The 12112-nt window shown below is 49.4% G+C and overlaps 2 protein-coding genes across 2 annotated transcripts; both read left to right on the top strand.

Moving 5' to 3' along the window:
- The first annotated feature begins 267 nt into the window (after nt 1–267).
- Nucleotides 268–1966, top strand: cysltr2a (cysteinyl leukotriene receptor 2a). Its single transcript, XM_067256844.1, has 2 exons — nt 268–328; nt 609–1966. Exon 2 carries the CDS (start codon nt 632–634, stop codon nt 1649–1651), a length of 1020 nt encoding a protein of 339 aa, XP_067112945.1. The 5' UTR covers nt 268–328; nt 609–631; the 3' UTR covers nt 1652–1966.
- Nucleotides 1967–2402: 436 nt separating this feature from the next.
- Nucleotides 2403–11962, top strand: pcf11 (PCF11 cleavage and polyadenylation factor subunit). The gene is made up of 16 exons (XM_067256843.1): nt 2403–3100; nt 5053–5178; nt 5518–5688; nt 5849–6046; nt 6134–7140; nt 7268–7445; nt 7563–8130; nt 8282–9633; nt 9761–9830; nt 9967–10083; nt 10184–10301; nt 10469–10652; nt 10767–10922; nt 11056–11148; nt 11239–11274; nt 11366–11962. The coding sequence occupies exons 1-16, from the start codon at nt 2858–2860 to the stop codon at nt 11570–11572; spliced, it is 4824 nt and encodes a 1607-aa protein (XP_067112944.1). The 5' UTR covers nt 2403–2857; the 3' UTR covers nt 11573–11962.
- Nucleotides 11963–12112: the final 150 nt, after the last annotated feature.

Below are 12112 nucleotides of genomic sequence, written 5' to 3'. Positions count from 1 at the left end.
CTTCAGTCGAACCAATGCATTCAGGAACTAAATGACAATTAATTACACCATGTTCCGATTGTCCCAACATAACCACAGTTTCAACAGACACCTACTGTGTATTGTTCTTGAATGGTGCCAGTAATCTGTTTAAAATGGAAATGTGGTAATTAAAGTAGGCCAAGAGAAGTGGTAGATAAGAGCAGAGGAAGTCTTTCTGTCAATGAGGAATTTAGTGCTGTCATCCCGCGCTGAAGACACACAACCAAGTCTGCCATCAGTAGACAAGTTCATCAAGCTTAGAACCTTAACTGATAAAACAAGACACAGGACTACACCACAACGACAGGTAATTTTTATTTTTTACATATAAAAGGTTTGGGAATACATCCTTTTTGTTGTAAACCCTGTGTATCTATTTTGCACCATCTGTATTTAAGTTATTTGGATTTATTTGCATATATACGATGTAGCCTTTGACTATGATGAGCGGAGATGACATTTTTTAGTTTTTGGAATTGTGTCAAGTGAATTGAGAATGTATGTCACAGACATCAAAGTTTATTCAGATATTATTGTTTGCATAGTGCAGGTTTCCATCTATACGTTACTATTTTCTTTCTCTTCAGGTGACACAAGATACTTTCCAAATATGACAGAGTCTGACAGAGTGCAGAATCAAACCTGTGACTGTTCGATCGATGAATTCAAACGTGCGGTGTTCCCGGTTGCCTACTTGCTCATTTTCCTCATGGGCCTGACAGCTAACTGTGCTTCCCTTTGGGTCTTTCTGAGAATGTGCAGAAAAGGCAGAAGGTTAACCACAGTAAATCTGTACATGGTGAACCTGTTGGTGTCTGATCTCATGCTGGTGTGTACCCTGCCACTCAGAGCAGCATACTACCTGCTGGACTCTTATTGGCCCTTCGGGGACATTGCCTGTCGCCTGGCCTCCTATGTGTTCTACATCAACATGTACGGTTCGGTCTACTTTCTGCTGGCCTTGAGTGTCATTCGTTACATGGCTGTGTCTCACCCCTTTAAGTTCCTGACGCTGGATAATGGACCCTGGGGGTGGGTGGGGTGTGTCCTCATCTGGGTCTTTGTGTCGCTGGTCTCGGCCCCCTTACTGAGCTCAGGGATCCAGAAGGGTGAGGGAGGGAAGATCCACTGCCTGGAACTCGGCAAAATGGGTCTCGACACGATGATCATCCTAAACAGTGCTGCCTTTGTGGTGGGCTTTGCCCTGCCGTTTGTTGTCATTTCTGTCTGCTACATGTGTGTGTTACGTAGCCTGTGCCGGCCTAGGGCTGGCAGGGATGGCAACAGACCCTCCAGACGAAAGTCTTTCGCCCTTGTTGGTCTTGGACTCTTGATTTTTGTGGTCTGTTTCTTGCCATACCATGTGGTGAGAACTATCTTCCTGGAGGCTGAACAAAATGCACAGAAAAACGGGTGTCGGGACCCATGCAGTGGGATCAATGGTATTCGTAAGGCTGCCGTGGTTACGCTGTGTCTAGCTGCTGGGAACAGCTGCCTCGACCCTTTCCTTTTCTTTTTTGTGGGAGAAAACTTCAGAGATATCTGCATGAGAAAAGCTCGGAGATCGGGAATTGTAGAAAGACAAGCTGAGGCTCAAGAATTGCAAGTTGTGGAATTAACTGTGAAATGATGGTCTGACAATAGCTTGAAAAAGTTTATTTTTTATTATTATTATTTTATTGTATTTTGTGTCAATTTTTTCCATGTAAAAGATGTACATGTTGCATGGAATTAACTGTGAATTGATGGTCTGACAATAGCCTAAAAAAAAAGTTTTATTAAACATTTTAATTATTAAATGTTTTTTTGTTGTTGGTATTTTGTGTCAGTGTTTTCCAGGTTAAAAAAGGTCAGATTTACATATGTTGCATAGTAGTAGGTATAGTGCCTTTTGTTTATTGCTTGATTGTCATGTTAATATATTTTGGTTCACTATATTCTCTTTGTTTATTACTGCCATGTAGTTATACACTCTGTACTTCCATCTGCTAGTTTGAGTAAAACTAAAAGGTGTGCAAGTTTTTGTACACCACCTTGTTGTCTGACTTCAACAGTAAGAGCAAAAGCCTCCGATGCATGACAGGTTGGACGACCGTTGACGGGCGTTTATTGTCGTCAATAAATGATTAAATATTAGTAACATCCGTAAAATGAACGTGACAAGATTAAAGCTAAGCTAATATGTCAAGTAACGGCAGCGGCCTCGACGACAGGGTCATAGTTCAATACTTTTTATGTCTTGGCGACGATCGTCCAACCTTTTAGAATGCTGCTCTTCAGTAAAAATATGATGTTGCGACCGATCACATTTTGGCCTACTTGACGCCCAACAGGCTATGGAGCGACGTGATAGAAACCATCCTTAATAGGCCTACTGTTCAAATTCAAACCCGAACCAGTTTAAGTAGAAATAATTCGTTAATCGATCGAAACCAATACAAAATATTTAGGGCATTTTCAAATGCTACACTACCTTTTCAGAACTAGTTTGCTCGTGTAACTTCCGACGTCATGTTCTAAGTAGCTTTTTTGTTTTTATGTAATATACTTAACTTTCATTGGCTCACTCGGGTTGCCGTTTAGATGTTTTGACCAATTACAGTCATAAGATGAGTCACTCCTGGAAGAAAAAAAACGCTGACGTAACTGAAACTAGCCAATAGAATTACCCCAACGTCAGGCGTTGAGCAACATTTTTCATGACGCAGTAGTTTTCGTTCGAGTAGCAGCAGCCATCTTCTTAGTTGAACTACGAACGGACGAAGTGTAGATTACACATGTAATGGAAAATTGAAACATTTGGTCAATGTCACAAAAGAAATAGTCAAATGTGTTCATGGACTGCCTGGTAATAAATTGTTATGTTAACGAAAACGCTGGTTTAGTATTTGACCGAACACACACCGCAAAGATGGATGACGACGCGGCGAGGGAAGATGCCTGCGGAGAGTATCAATCCTCCCTCGAAGATTTGACATTCAACAGTAAACCTCACATCAATATGCTGACCATTCTGGCAGAGGAGAATCTGCACTTCGCCAAGGATATCGTCGCAATAATTGAAGCACAAATCAATAAGGTTTTTATGAATATAGAATTTTCCTTTTCAGATAACGAAGCTAGCTAACGTTAACAGTAGGCCTCGCTAGCAATAGCTAACGCCACTAGCCATATGGTCAACATGGCGGCAATACTAGTCTGTAGTCGTTGTTGCTTTGTTAGCGTAGAAACGCATTTGTCAGCAGCGTGGCAAAAATTTCTTATTATGTAGACTAATTACCTTTCGACTATTCGTTCTCATATTGATTGTGGCCATTATTGGTTAATATGTCGCATAGTTTAGCCATTTTAGCAGTTGGCTAATCTCTATAGTTATAATTCAAAGAACAAGTTAGGTAACAATGTTTTCGGGTTGTCGTATCCACCACTAGTAGACACTAGTTGAAAGTATGAATTGACGTGGAATTGGCTAACGATATCAATCTGTGCGCGTGGCAACATTCCATTGTTACCAGTCTTGCGCATATTAGAACGTATTACGAAAAAAGTAAATTAAGGTAAATTCTGCTGATAATTAACGTTAGCTAGCTATCTTAAACGTTCTGGGTCGACTAACGTCGTTAGTCCTTTCAGTTCGTTTCAAGTTCTGAACACGTGGGTTGGTATTAACATTTAGTTAGCCTGAGGTGGAGTGTTAATTGTATGTACCCTAAACGTCGCCTAACATTTGTAATTCTAACGTAGATAAACTAATCCAGGGTACCAGGCCTACAACAGCGTGACTGCGTTGTCTATGATCTAGTGAGACCAGCCAAGGTTGCCAGTTAAGCGGCTAGTCGCATGCTCAAATGCTAGCTTTTATTTTTCGAGTTATGCTAACTTAGTTTAATGTTGAGGTACTCGACCAGACGTACTCTGTACATTTATCCGTTCAGTAGACATTGCATTAAGAGGAAATCTGTTCATTTGGAACATTACTGGTCTCAATTTAAAATGATCAGCCAGCTAACGTTACCCTAGTTTTGATATAACGTTAGTTTACTAGTGAATTATTTGAATTTTGAAATGTCAAATGGATGGTAAAATGTGATAATAAAAATTATGAAATGTGCTTTTTGTCTTTTTTATTTCCCAGTGTAATTTATTGGTATCAATCTCTGGGTTATTGAATGAATGGAATGAGACTCATTTCACAATGTTAGTGATCAGTATCACTCATCTGAATCAGGACATTGGTCTTTTACTTGCAGCTATTGAGCTGCACATTTGACTAGTTTAGGCAAATTATTTACTAGTACCGATATGTGGGTCTATGCAGGTGAAATGGTTCCCTGTAAGTTAAGTGGAATAAGATTTCAGCATTTTGTGTTTGAAGTCATTCCAAAACTTTTCAAAAATGCCTTCATTTTTTTACTTTGTAACTTTGACTGGGTTAGCTCAATTGTTTTTGCCCTCAAAGGGCCTCCCACAATGGACTGCAATTCCATGATGGAACTAATTTTTCACATTGGGATGGTTTGGCTTGATGTAAATCACTTAATGGGTAAAGGTACAAAGAGTGTTTCAGTTCTTGAGACGCTCTTTGGAGGTAATCGAGAGGTTTTCTTGAAGAGACTGAACAGTGTTGGTGAATGGACTTTTTTTTCCTCTTGAATTCTTGTGCAGTGCACCAGTGAAGAGTGAATTGGTGCAGAAAAAAAGACATTTGAACTCTACAGCTTTTATATTCTCAGAAGAAGAAACATTTTTGGCCATTTATTTTTTTCTTTACTTGGGACACATCCGCTGTGCAGCACCGCAGACTGATTTTTGCTCCGTAGTCTACCTAACATGAGAATTTTTGGACAATTTTTTACCTGTTACTGTTTTGGCAACAGCCTTCAATCTTTTTGGCTAGCAGGATTTTTTTTTTTCCCAGCACCAAATATATGGGTTTAAAGTTTGTATTGTTACCATTATATAGTGTATATGATGCATTGTTGATTTAACCCCTGTTGTTTTCTAAACTTATCAAGTTTTCTATTGCTCCAGGCCCCACCTGCCGAGAAGCTTCCTGTTTTGTACTTAGTGGATTCCATAGTGAAGAATGTCGGAGGCGAATACCTTGCAGTGTTTGCTAAAAACCTAGTCTCTTCATTTATATGTGTTTTTGAAAAGGTACACACTCCTTTATTATGTTTGGCATATTGACATTCAAGAATAACAACTTTCAACTGTGCTGTCTAACCTCCCCAATGGCTTGATGTGTGTTTTTAGTCTTGTACATTTGGCGACTACTTTTGTGCTAATAAAAATATGGGGTTGCGTGAGTCCCCTTTTGATTTGGGAAGAAGTCGTTTTAAAGTGTTAAATTTGCTAGTTCTCTGGTAAAATGTTCTTAATAGTAAACGGCATCTACTTCTGAAGATCTTTTAATATTGTCCCATGTAATATTTGACTGTCCTGAAGTTAACAGAACATAGATTTTGAGTAAGCAAACATGTTCTCTCTTTGTAGGTGGATGAAAACACTAGGAAAAGTCTGTTCAAATTGCGCTCCACTTGGGATGAGATATTCCCTCTAAACAAACTCTATGCTTTGGACGTACGGGTGAATTCTCATGACCCAGCCTGGCCTATCAAACCACTGGCAGCCAACATTCACGTGAATCCTAGGTTCATAAAACCGGTGAGTGTTTGGGGGAGGGGAGGGAGGAGGATGGGTGGGAGGGCTCTGTGACTTCTCCCACCTTGATTGTACTCTGAAAATCTAGACTCTTTTTCGGGGGGGGGTTGTTCCACACCTTGTGTACTGTAGCACCAACTGGTTGTGTGTTGTTTTGGGTTAGACCGAGGAGGCCGCCTCGCCTGTGCCTGCCCCCTCCCCCCCTGCTGCACCCACCCCGGCCCCCGTGCCCCCCCCCAGCGAGGCGAGCATCACCCAGGAGCAGCTCATTAGACAGCAGCTGCTGGCCAAGCAGAAACAACTCCTGGAGCTGCAGCACAAGAAGATTGAACTGGAGCTGGAACAGACCAAAGCACAGCTGGTGAGACCGGCATTTTCCACACCATATAATCAGATTTCAGTACTAATTAAAAAGCTTCTGGTGTTTTTAATATTTGTTTTCTTTCAGGCTGCAAATGTAGTGTTGACGCAGCCAACAGCAGTTACGACTCCAGCCCACAGTATTGCAGTGCCAAAGGCACCCCAGACCGCTCCTAAGCAGTGGGTCCCCCCTCAGGCTGAGAGCAAACCACCCACAAGGGACCCGCGTCTGAACCGATCTGGCCCCCCCACCCCGCAGCCCAAAGAGCAGCCTAACAGCAAGCGGGACGCCCACAACATGGGAGCACCAGCCCACACGCCTGAGAAGAAGGCTCCAGAGAAGTTAAGCAGGCCGGAGAAAGCGAGACATCCCAGGAAGGAGACGGAGGAGAAGCCAAAGTCCAAGTCGCCGTCTCCCTTGGCTAAAGGGGTGATGGCTAAAAGCAAGCATTCGGAGTCTGAGAGCGTGAAGTCGGCAGACGCCGGGAAGAAAGACCCCAGGCTGCGGAAACACGTCCACGAGAAGGGTGAAGCTAAAGAGGAGGAGGTGGTGAAGGAGAAGAAGAGATGCACTGAGAAGAAGGAGAAAGAGGAGCCCGGGAAAGCTCCGGAACTTCAGAAAGCAGCCAGGGGGAAGCTGGTTAATGGCTCGATCAGCAAACACGACCGCGTCGAGACCCCTGAGAGCAAGTCGGAGAGCAAGACCGGAGGGAATGCCAGGACCAACGCCCGGAAACGCACACGCTCCCGTTCCCGCTCACGTTCCCCTGCCCCTCCCTCCCCCAAGAGGAAGGACAGGAGGTCACCCAAGACCAGGACCAGGAGCTCCTCCACTTCTCCTCCTCCTCCGCCTCACAAGCCGAGCAAGGCCCGGATGTCTGGAGGCAAACACTGTCACGTGGAGGACTCCACCCAGCACGGGAAGGGTCGAGACGAGAGGGCCACACCCAAGAAGGGCCCGTCGGAGCCCAGGAGAGGGAAGCGCTCGGCGGAGGAGAGGCACATGGAGGCCAGGGACTCGCTGCCCTCCCGGGTTCCCCACGACAGCAAGGATAACTCCCACCACTGGAAGAGTGGATGGGAAGAGAACAAACAGTGAGTGGAATATGTTTTCAGTTGTCTAATTTTAGCTGGTTGTCTCGCAGGTATCCCTGTGAAATTCTAGTCGTTTGAATCCCACCGACCTGGTCCTTCCAACACATGTAGCTCTTTCTCCCTTCAGTCTGAAGTTGTCAGAGGAGGCTCATGGGAAGGCTGGCCCTCAGAGACACAAGTCTTTCTCTGGCGGTCAGCGACCCAGCACCCCTCGCACCCCCAAGCCTCACCGCCTCAGCGTGGACGCCAACCTGCAGATACCAGAGGCCCTCAACTCTGCCAGCAAGAGAGACCTGCTCAGGAAGGTACGATAGCCCACCTGGACAGCTACAGCTGACCATATAACTATGCTAAGCTAACATGCCTCTAGGTGTTATGTCCTAATATTCATCAGTTTCCCCTCTCCTCCTGGATCTCTGTAGGCCAGTAGGCGTTTAGAGAACGGGGAGATCTCCAACGAGGACTTCCTGAACGTGGCCCACCAGATCAAGCAGCTGTTCCAGTACCAGGAGGAGAAGCAGCGGTCTGACTCCTGGGAGGGCTCCGGCGAGGACGGCCCGCACTTCCCCAACAAGAAGAAGCCCCTGCTCTCCACCCCCGGCTCCGCCCCGCAGGACAGCCTGTCTGACGCCGAGCTCAGCTACTTCGAACACAAGTCCCGCCTGAGAAGGACCCAGCTGCCCCAGCGCCAGGGGGGCGAGGACTGGGAGGGTGGGGAGGAGGGTCAGGAGGAGGTGGATTCCGCCGCGCCCCCTGGGGGGAAGGCGGAGGGCAGCAGGGGGGCCGTCCACCCCTCGGTCCCCCCGTTCCCCAGGCAGCCCAGGGAGAGGCATGGGAAGGAGCCACCGGAGGAGCAGCAACCCCCGGCTGCCATGATGGAGGGATCGTATAACCATGGCAGGGAGTTCCCCAGGATCAAGTCCCTGCAGGGCCTGCGCTTCAGGAGGAGGGCCGACCCCAGGGAGTCCGCTGGGCCAGACAGGCTCAAGAGTAAGTGGGACATGTTTATTCATTTTTGTATTTTACTTTCGATTATTTTGTTTGTCCTTTTAGTAGAAACGACAGGCTGGATGGTAGTGATTAGCTCTGTGTTGGGTGGCCAGCTCACGCAGTTTCTCATGGTGGTGTTTGTGTTTTTCAGACGAGAGGGAGTGGACCTCCCCCCTGAGCGAGCGTCAGCGGGAGGAGCAGAAGAGCGGCTACGACGCGCCCAGGCGCTACACCGGGACGCCCGACCCCCGCCGCGACGACCCCCCCAAGCACGACCGGGCCCCTCCCAAGGCCAGCCTGGTCCACAGGGGCTCCGTCAGCCCCGCCCTGCCCGAGGGCCCCACCAGGAAGCCCCCGGTGGGGTACGAGAGAGAGCGCCTCTCCCCCCTGGAGCAGCTGGACCCGGCCGGGCTCAGCCCCGTCCCCAGGTTCGAGAGTCCCAACAGTGAGCACTCTGACGACGGGCCCCTGGAGGCCCCCAGGTCCATCCTCAAACCCCCCTCCAGAGGGCCCCTCCCCCGGCACACCCACTCCCCCGGACACACCCCTCCCCATGTCTCCGAAGGGGGCTCGGCTGCCCCACAGAGGTACGACGGCCCCCCCAAAGGCCACCCCTCCCGCTACGACGGCCCCGGAAGACCGCCTCACCTCCCAGGTCGGTACGAGGGCGGCCCCGGGCCAGGCCGCTACGACGGGCCAGGCGGCTCCCACGGTCGCTACGACAACCTTCACCCCCACGCTCACGGCAGGTTCGACGGGCCTGGGAGGTTCGACGGGCCCCCTATGCCCCACGGGCCCATGAGGGGAGGGGATCCACAGGGCCGCTACGACGGCCCCCCGGCCTCGCAGGGCCGTGGCCGCTACGACGGGCCTCTGGGCCCACAGCCAGCCAGGTTCGAGAGTCCAGGCCCCAGACCGGGGCGCTTCGACGGCCCCATGCAGCCCAAACGCTTCGACGGGCCCGGCAGGTTTGACAGTCCACACATGCAGCCAGGCAGGTTTGAGGGACCCGTAGGGTTCCAGACTCCCATGCACTTTGACGGGCCTTCCAACCAGCCGGGTTCGATGCACTTTGACGGGCCAGGGAACCAGCCGGGCCCAGGCTGCTTCGACGCTCCCGGCCAGCAGGGACCCATGAGGTTCGACATGCCCCACTTCGACGGGCCCTCGGGGCACCAGGGCCCCCGGTTCTGCGGGCCCCCCGGCATGCAGCCTCCCCTGCGGCCGGGCGCCCCAGTCTACGAGCCCATGGCCAACGCAGCAGGGAGCCAGCAGCCCTCCGGGTTCAACATGGCCAACCAGCACTTCCCAGAGCCCCACAACCCTGCGTTCGGCAGCGGGCAGCACGGCTTCTCAGGGCAGCCGGGCGGGCCCCAGGCGGGGGGGTTCAACGTGCCCTCCTCCTCAGGGTTCCCCAACTCCTTCGTCCAACCCGGTCCTTCCTTCTACGGCCCCGGGGGAGGCATGAACGCCCCGTCCCAGACAGGAAACGTGCAACCTCCGGTGAGACCCTCCGGGATTGGAAGGACGATGGTTACCACGGATACACGCTCACTAAGACGTGTGTGTGTGTGAGAGAGTTGTTCACTTGATGAGGTGTCAACCATAATCATGTATGATCTTGTTACAGATGAATATGCTGCCAAACCTGGGCCAGCCGCCCTTCCTACCACAAAACCCAGTGCCTTTCAACCAACCAGGTGAGTGGTCTCTTAACCTGTTGTGAAATGAAGTCTGGTTTATTAGTCATACACTCAAGTTAAACCCAACCAGACACCATGTACCTAATTGACCAGATGATTGATTGATTGGTTGGTTGATTGGTTGGTTGTGTAGGTCCTCAGTTTCCGGAGAGCCACTTCGGCCAGGTGGATGTGAACGACTTGCTGACGAAACTCATCTCCACCGGCATCATCAAGCCTGCTCAGACAGAGCCCGCTCCCAGTGGAACCGGTTAGTGCACGCACACACACTCAGTCTCACACCCAGTCACTCTTACACACACACACCAGTGCTCATCCTGACGTGTGCATGCTGCTGTCCCTCCCTGCAGAGTCGGCTGCCCTGCCTCCGGCGCCTCCAGTGGTGGTGGAGGAAGAGGAGGAGGAGGAGCAGGAGGAGGATGAGAACCTTCCAGACCTCACAGGCTTCACCATAGAGGACATGAAGCTGTAAGTTCACCCTGTCAACACGTCTCTCTGAGAGACCTGCTCCTCACCAGCAGCAGAGAGGAGGACAGGGAGAGAGTGCTGCCGCTGTTGAGGATGTGTACTTCACGTGAGCGTGACGGTGGCGTCGCTGAGGGAGCCTGGTGTTCATGGCTGTTTCCTCCCCGCAGGCGCTACGACAGCGTGGTGACCAAACTCTACACCGGCATCCAGTGCTACTCCTGCGGCATGCGCTTCACCTCTTCGCAGACAGATGTCTACGCCGACCACCTGGACTGGCACTACCGGCTGAACCGCTCGGAGAAGGACGTCAGCAAGAAGGTCACACACCGCCGCTGGTACTACAGCCTCACGGTGAGTCTCACTTCCTGTCCAGGCAGGAAACGCACCTTTTTTTAAATGTAAAAGGTCCAAAGTCCCGTTCCACTGTTGTGAAGCTAACGATGTCCCTGACTTCGTGGCCCTCAGGACTGGATTGAGTTTGAGGAGATCGCCGATCTGGAGGAGCGGGCGAAGAGCCTGTTCTTTGAGAAGGTCAACGAGGAAGTGGTGCAGAAGACCCAGGAAGCAGCGAAGGAGAAGGAGGTCCAGAGCGTGAGGGCGGCGGCCGACGTGGTGGACGAGGTGAGCGGACCGGGGGAACCGGGCCAGTCTGGGATTCCTGGTCTCGATGTTTTGGAGCGTGTCCGGCCGGCCCCCTCCTGGATGCGCCGCAGCTGGAGATGTTGTCTGATGGGCCTTCTGCTTGTGTCCCCAGTCCTGTGAGATCTGCCAGGAGCAGTTTGAGATGTACTGGGAGGAGGAGGAGGAGGAGTGGCACCTGAGGGACGCCATCCGCGTCGACGAGAAGGTGGGTGTCTGGACAAGAACACACGACTCGAGGATAAACTTGATGTTATTAACATTTCAATTGTTCCTTTTTTTATTTATTTATCCACAGACATATCATCCTTCGTGTTTTGAAGATTACAAGAATGTAAGTAACACGTTGTGATTGATTGATTTTGTATTTTCCTATCTTTGAATGTGTTGTTATTTGACTGACGCCGTTCCTCCTGCTCCTCCAGACGTCATCATTTCCAGACGCCTCTCCGTCTCCCACCAAGCTGCTGACCGACCACCCGCTGAGCGCCTTCGTGAAGGAAGAGGAACCGCAGGCGCCCAGCTGTGCGCTCGTCGTCAAACAGGAAGCGGAGCCGGAGGCGGGCGTGGCTCTGAAGGAAGAGGAGGTTCAGGTTAAGGTGGAGGCAGGAACAGAAATGGCTGCTTCCTGAACCCACGCTGCTTCCTTTTCCTGTCCACTTTTATTGGCTGCTCATAGCCCCTCCCTTATTTTGTAAGGAAGAGATATTTTTATAATTGACTGAGGCGGGGCCCTCAGATTGCCATACATTTGAATACATTTTTGTATTTGGAATCTGCCTGTACAATTCAGGTGTTTTGCGTGTGGATGGATGAATGAATGAACACTGAAAATGTACCTTGCAAAAAGCTGTACACTGAGGAAAAGATGTCATATTTAATTTATAAATAAAGCTATTTTTGGTATACTTTGTGTAATGTTGGTAAGAGGCTACAGAAGGATCCAACAAGATTGCTTTAATAGTTTATGATTTTTCTGCGAGAGTTAAGAAATTGTACATTAGTTTTGTTGCTGAGGTAAATTTTTTATTTGAAACAATGGAAAATGTATGTTGACTAATTTGGCCTCAGAACTAGCCTTGAAATTTGGACAAAAGGCTGTTTAAAAGTATTGATAGATCTCTAAGGTTGAAGAAGGTAAGAAATACGACCAATTATTCAAAAGTAAACAG

Source organism: Osmerus mordax, chromosome 19 (genome assembly GCF_038355195.1).
Source record: "Osmerus mordax isolate fOsmMor3 chromosome 19, fOsmMor3.pri, whole genome shotgun sequence".
NCBI lineage: Eukaryota > Metazoa > Chordata > Actinopteri > Osmeriformes > Osmeridae > Osmerus > Osmerus mordax.
This window is presented reverse-complemented; position numbering and strand designations above follow the sequence as displayed.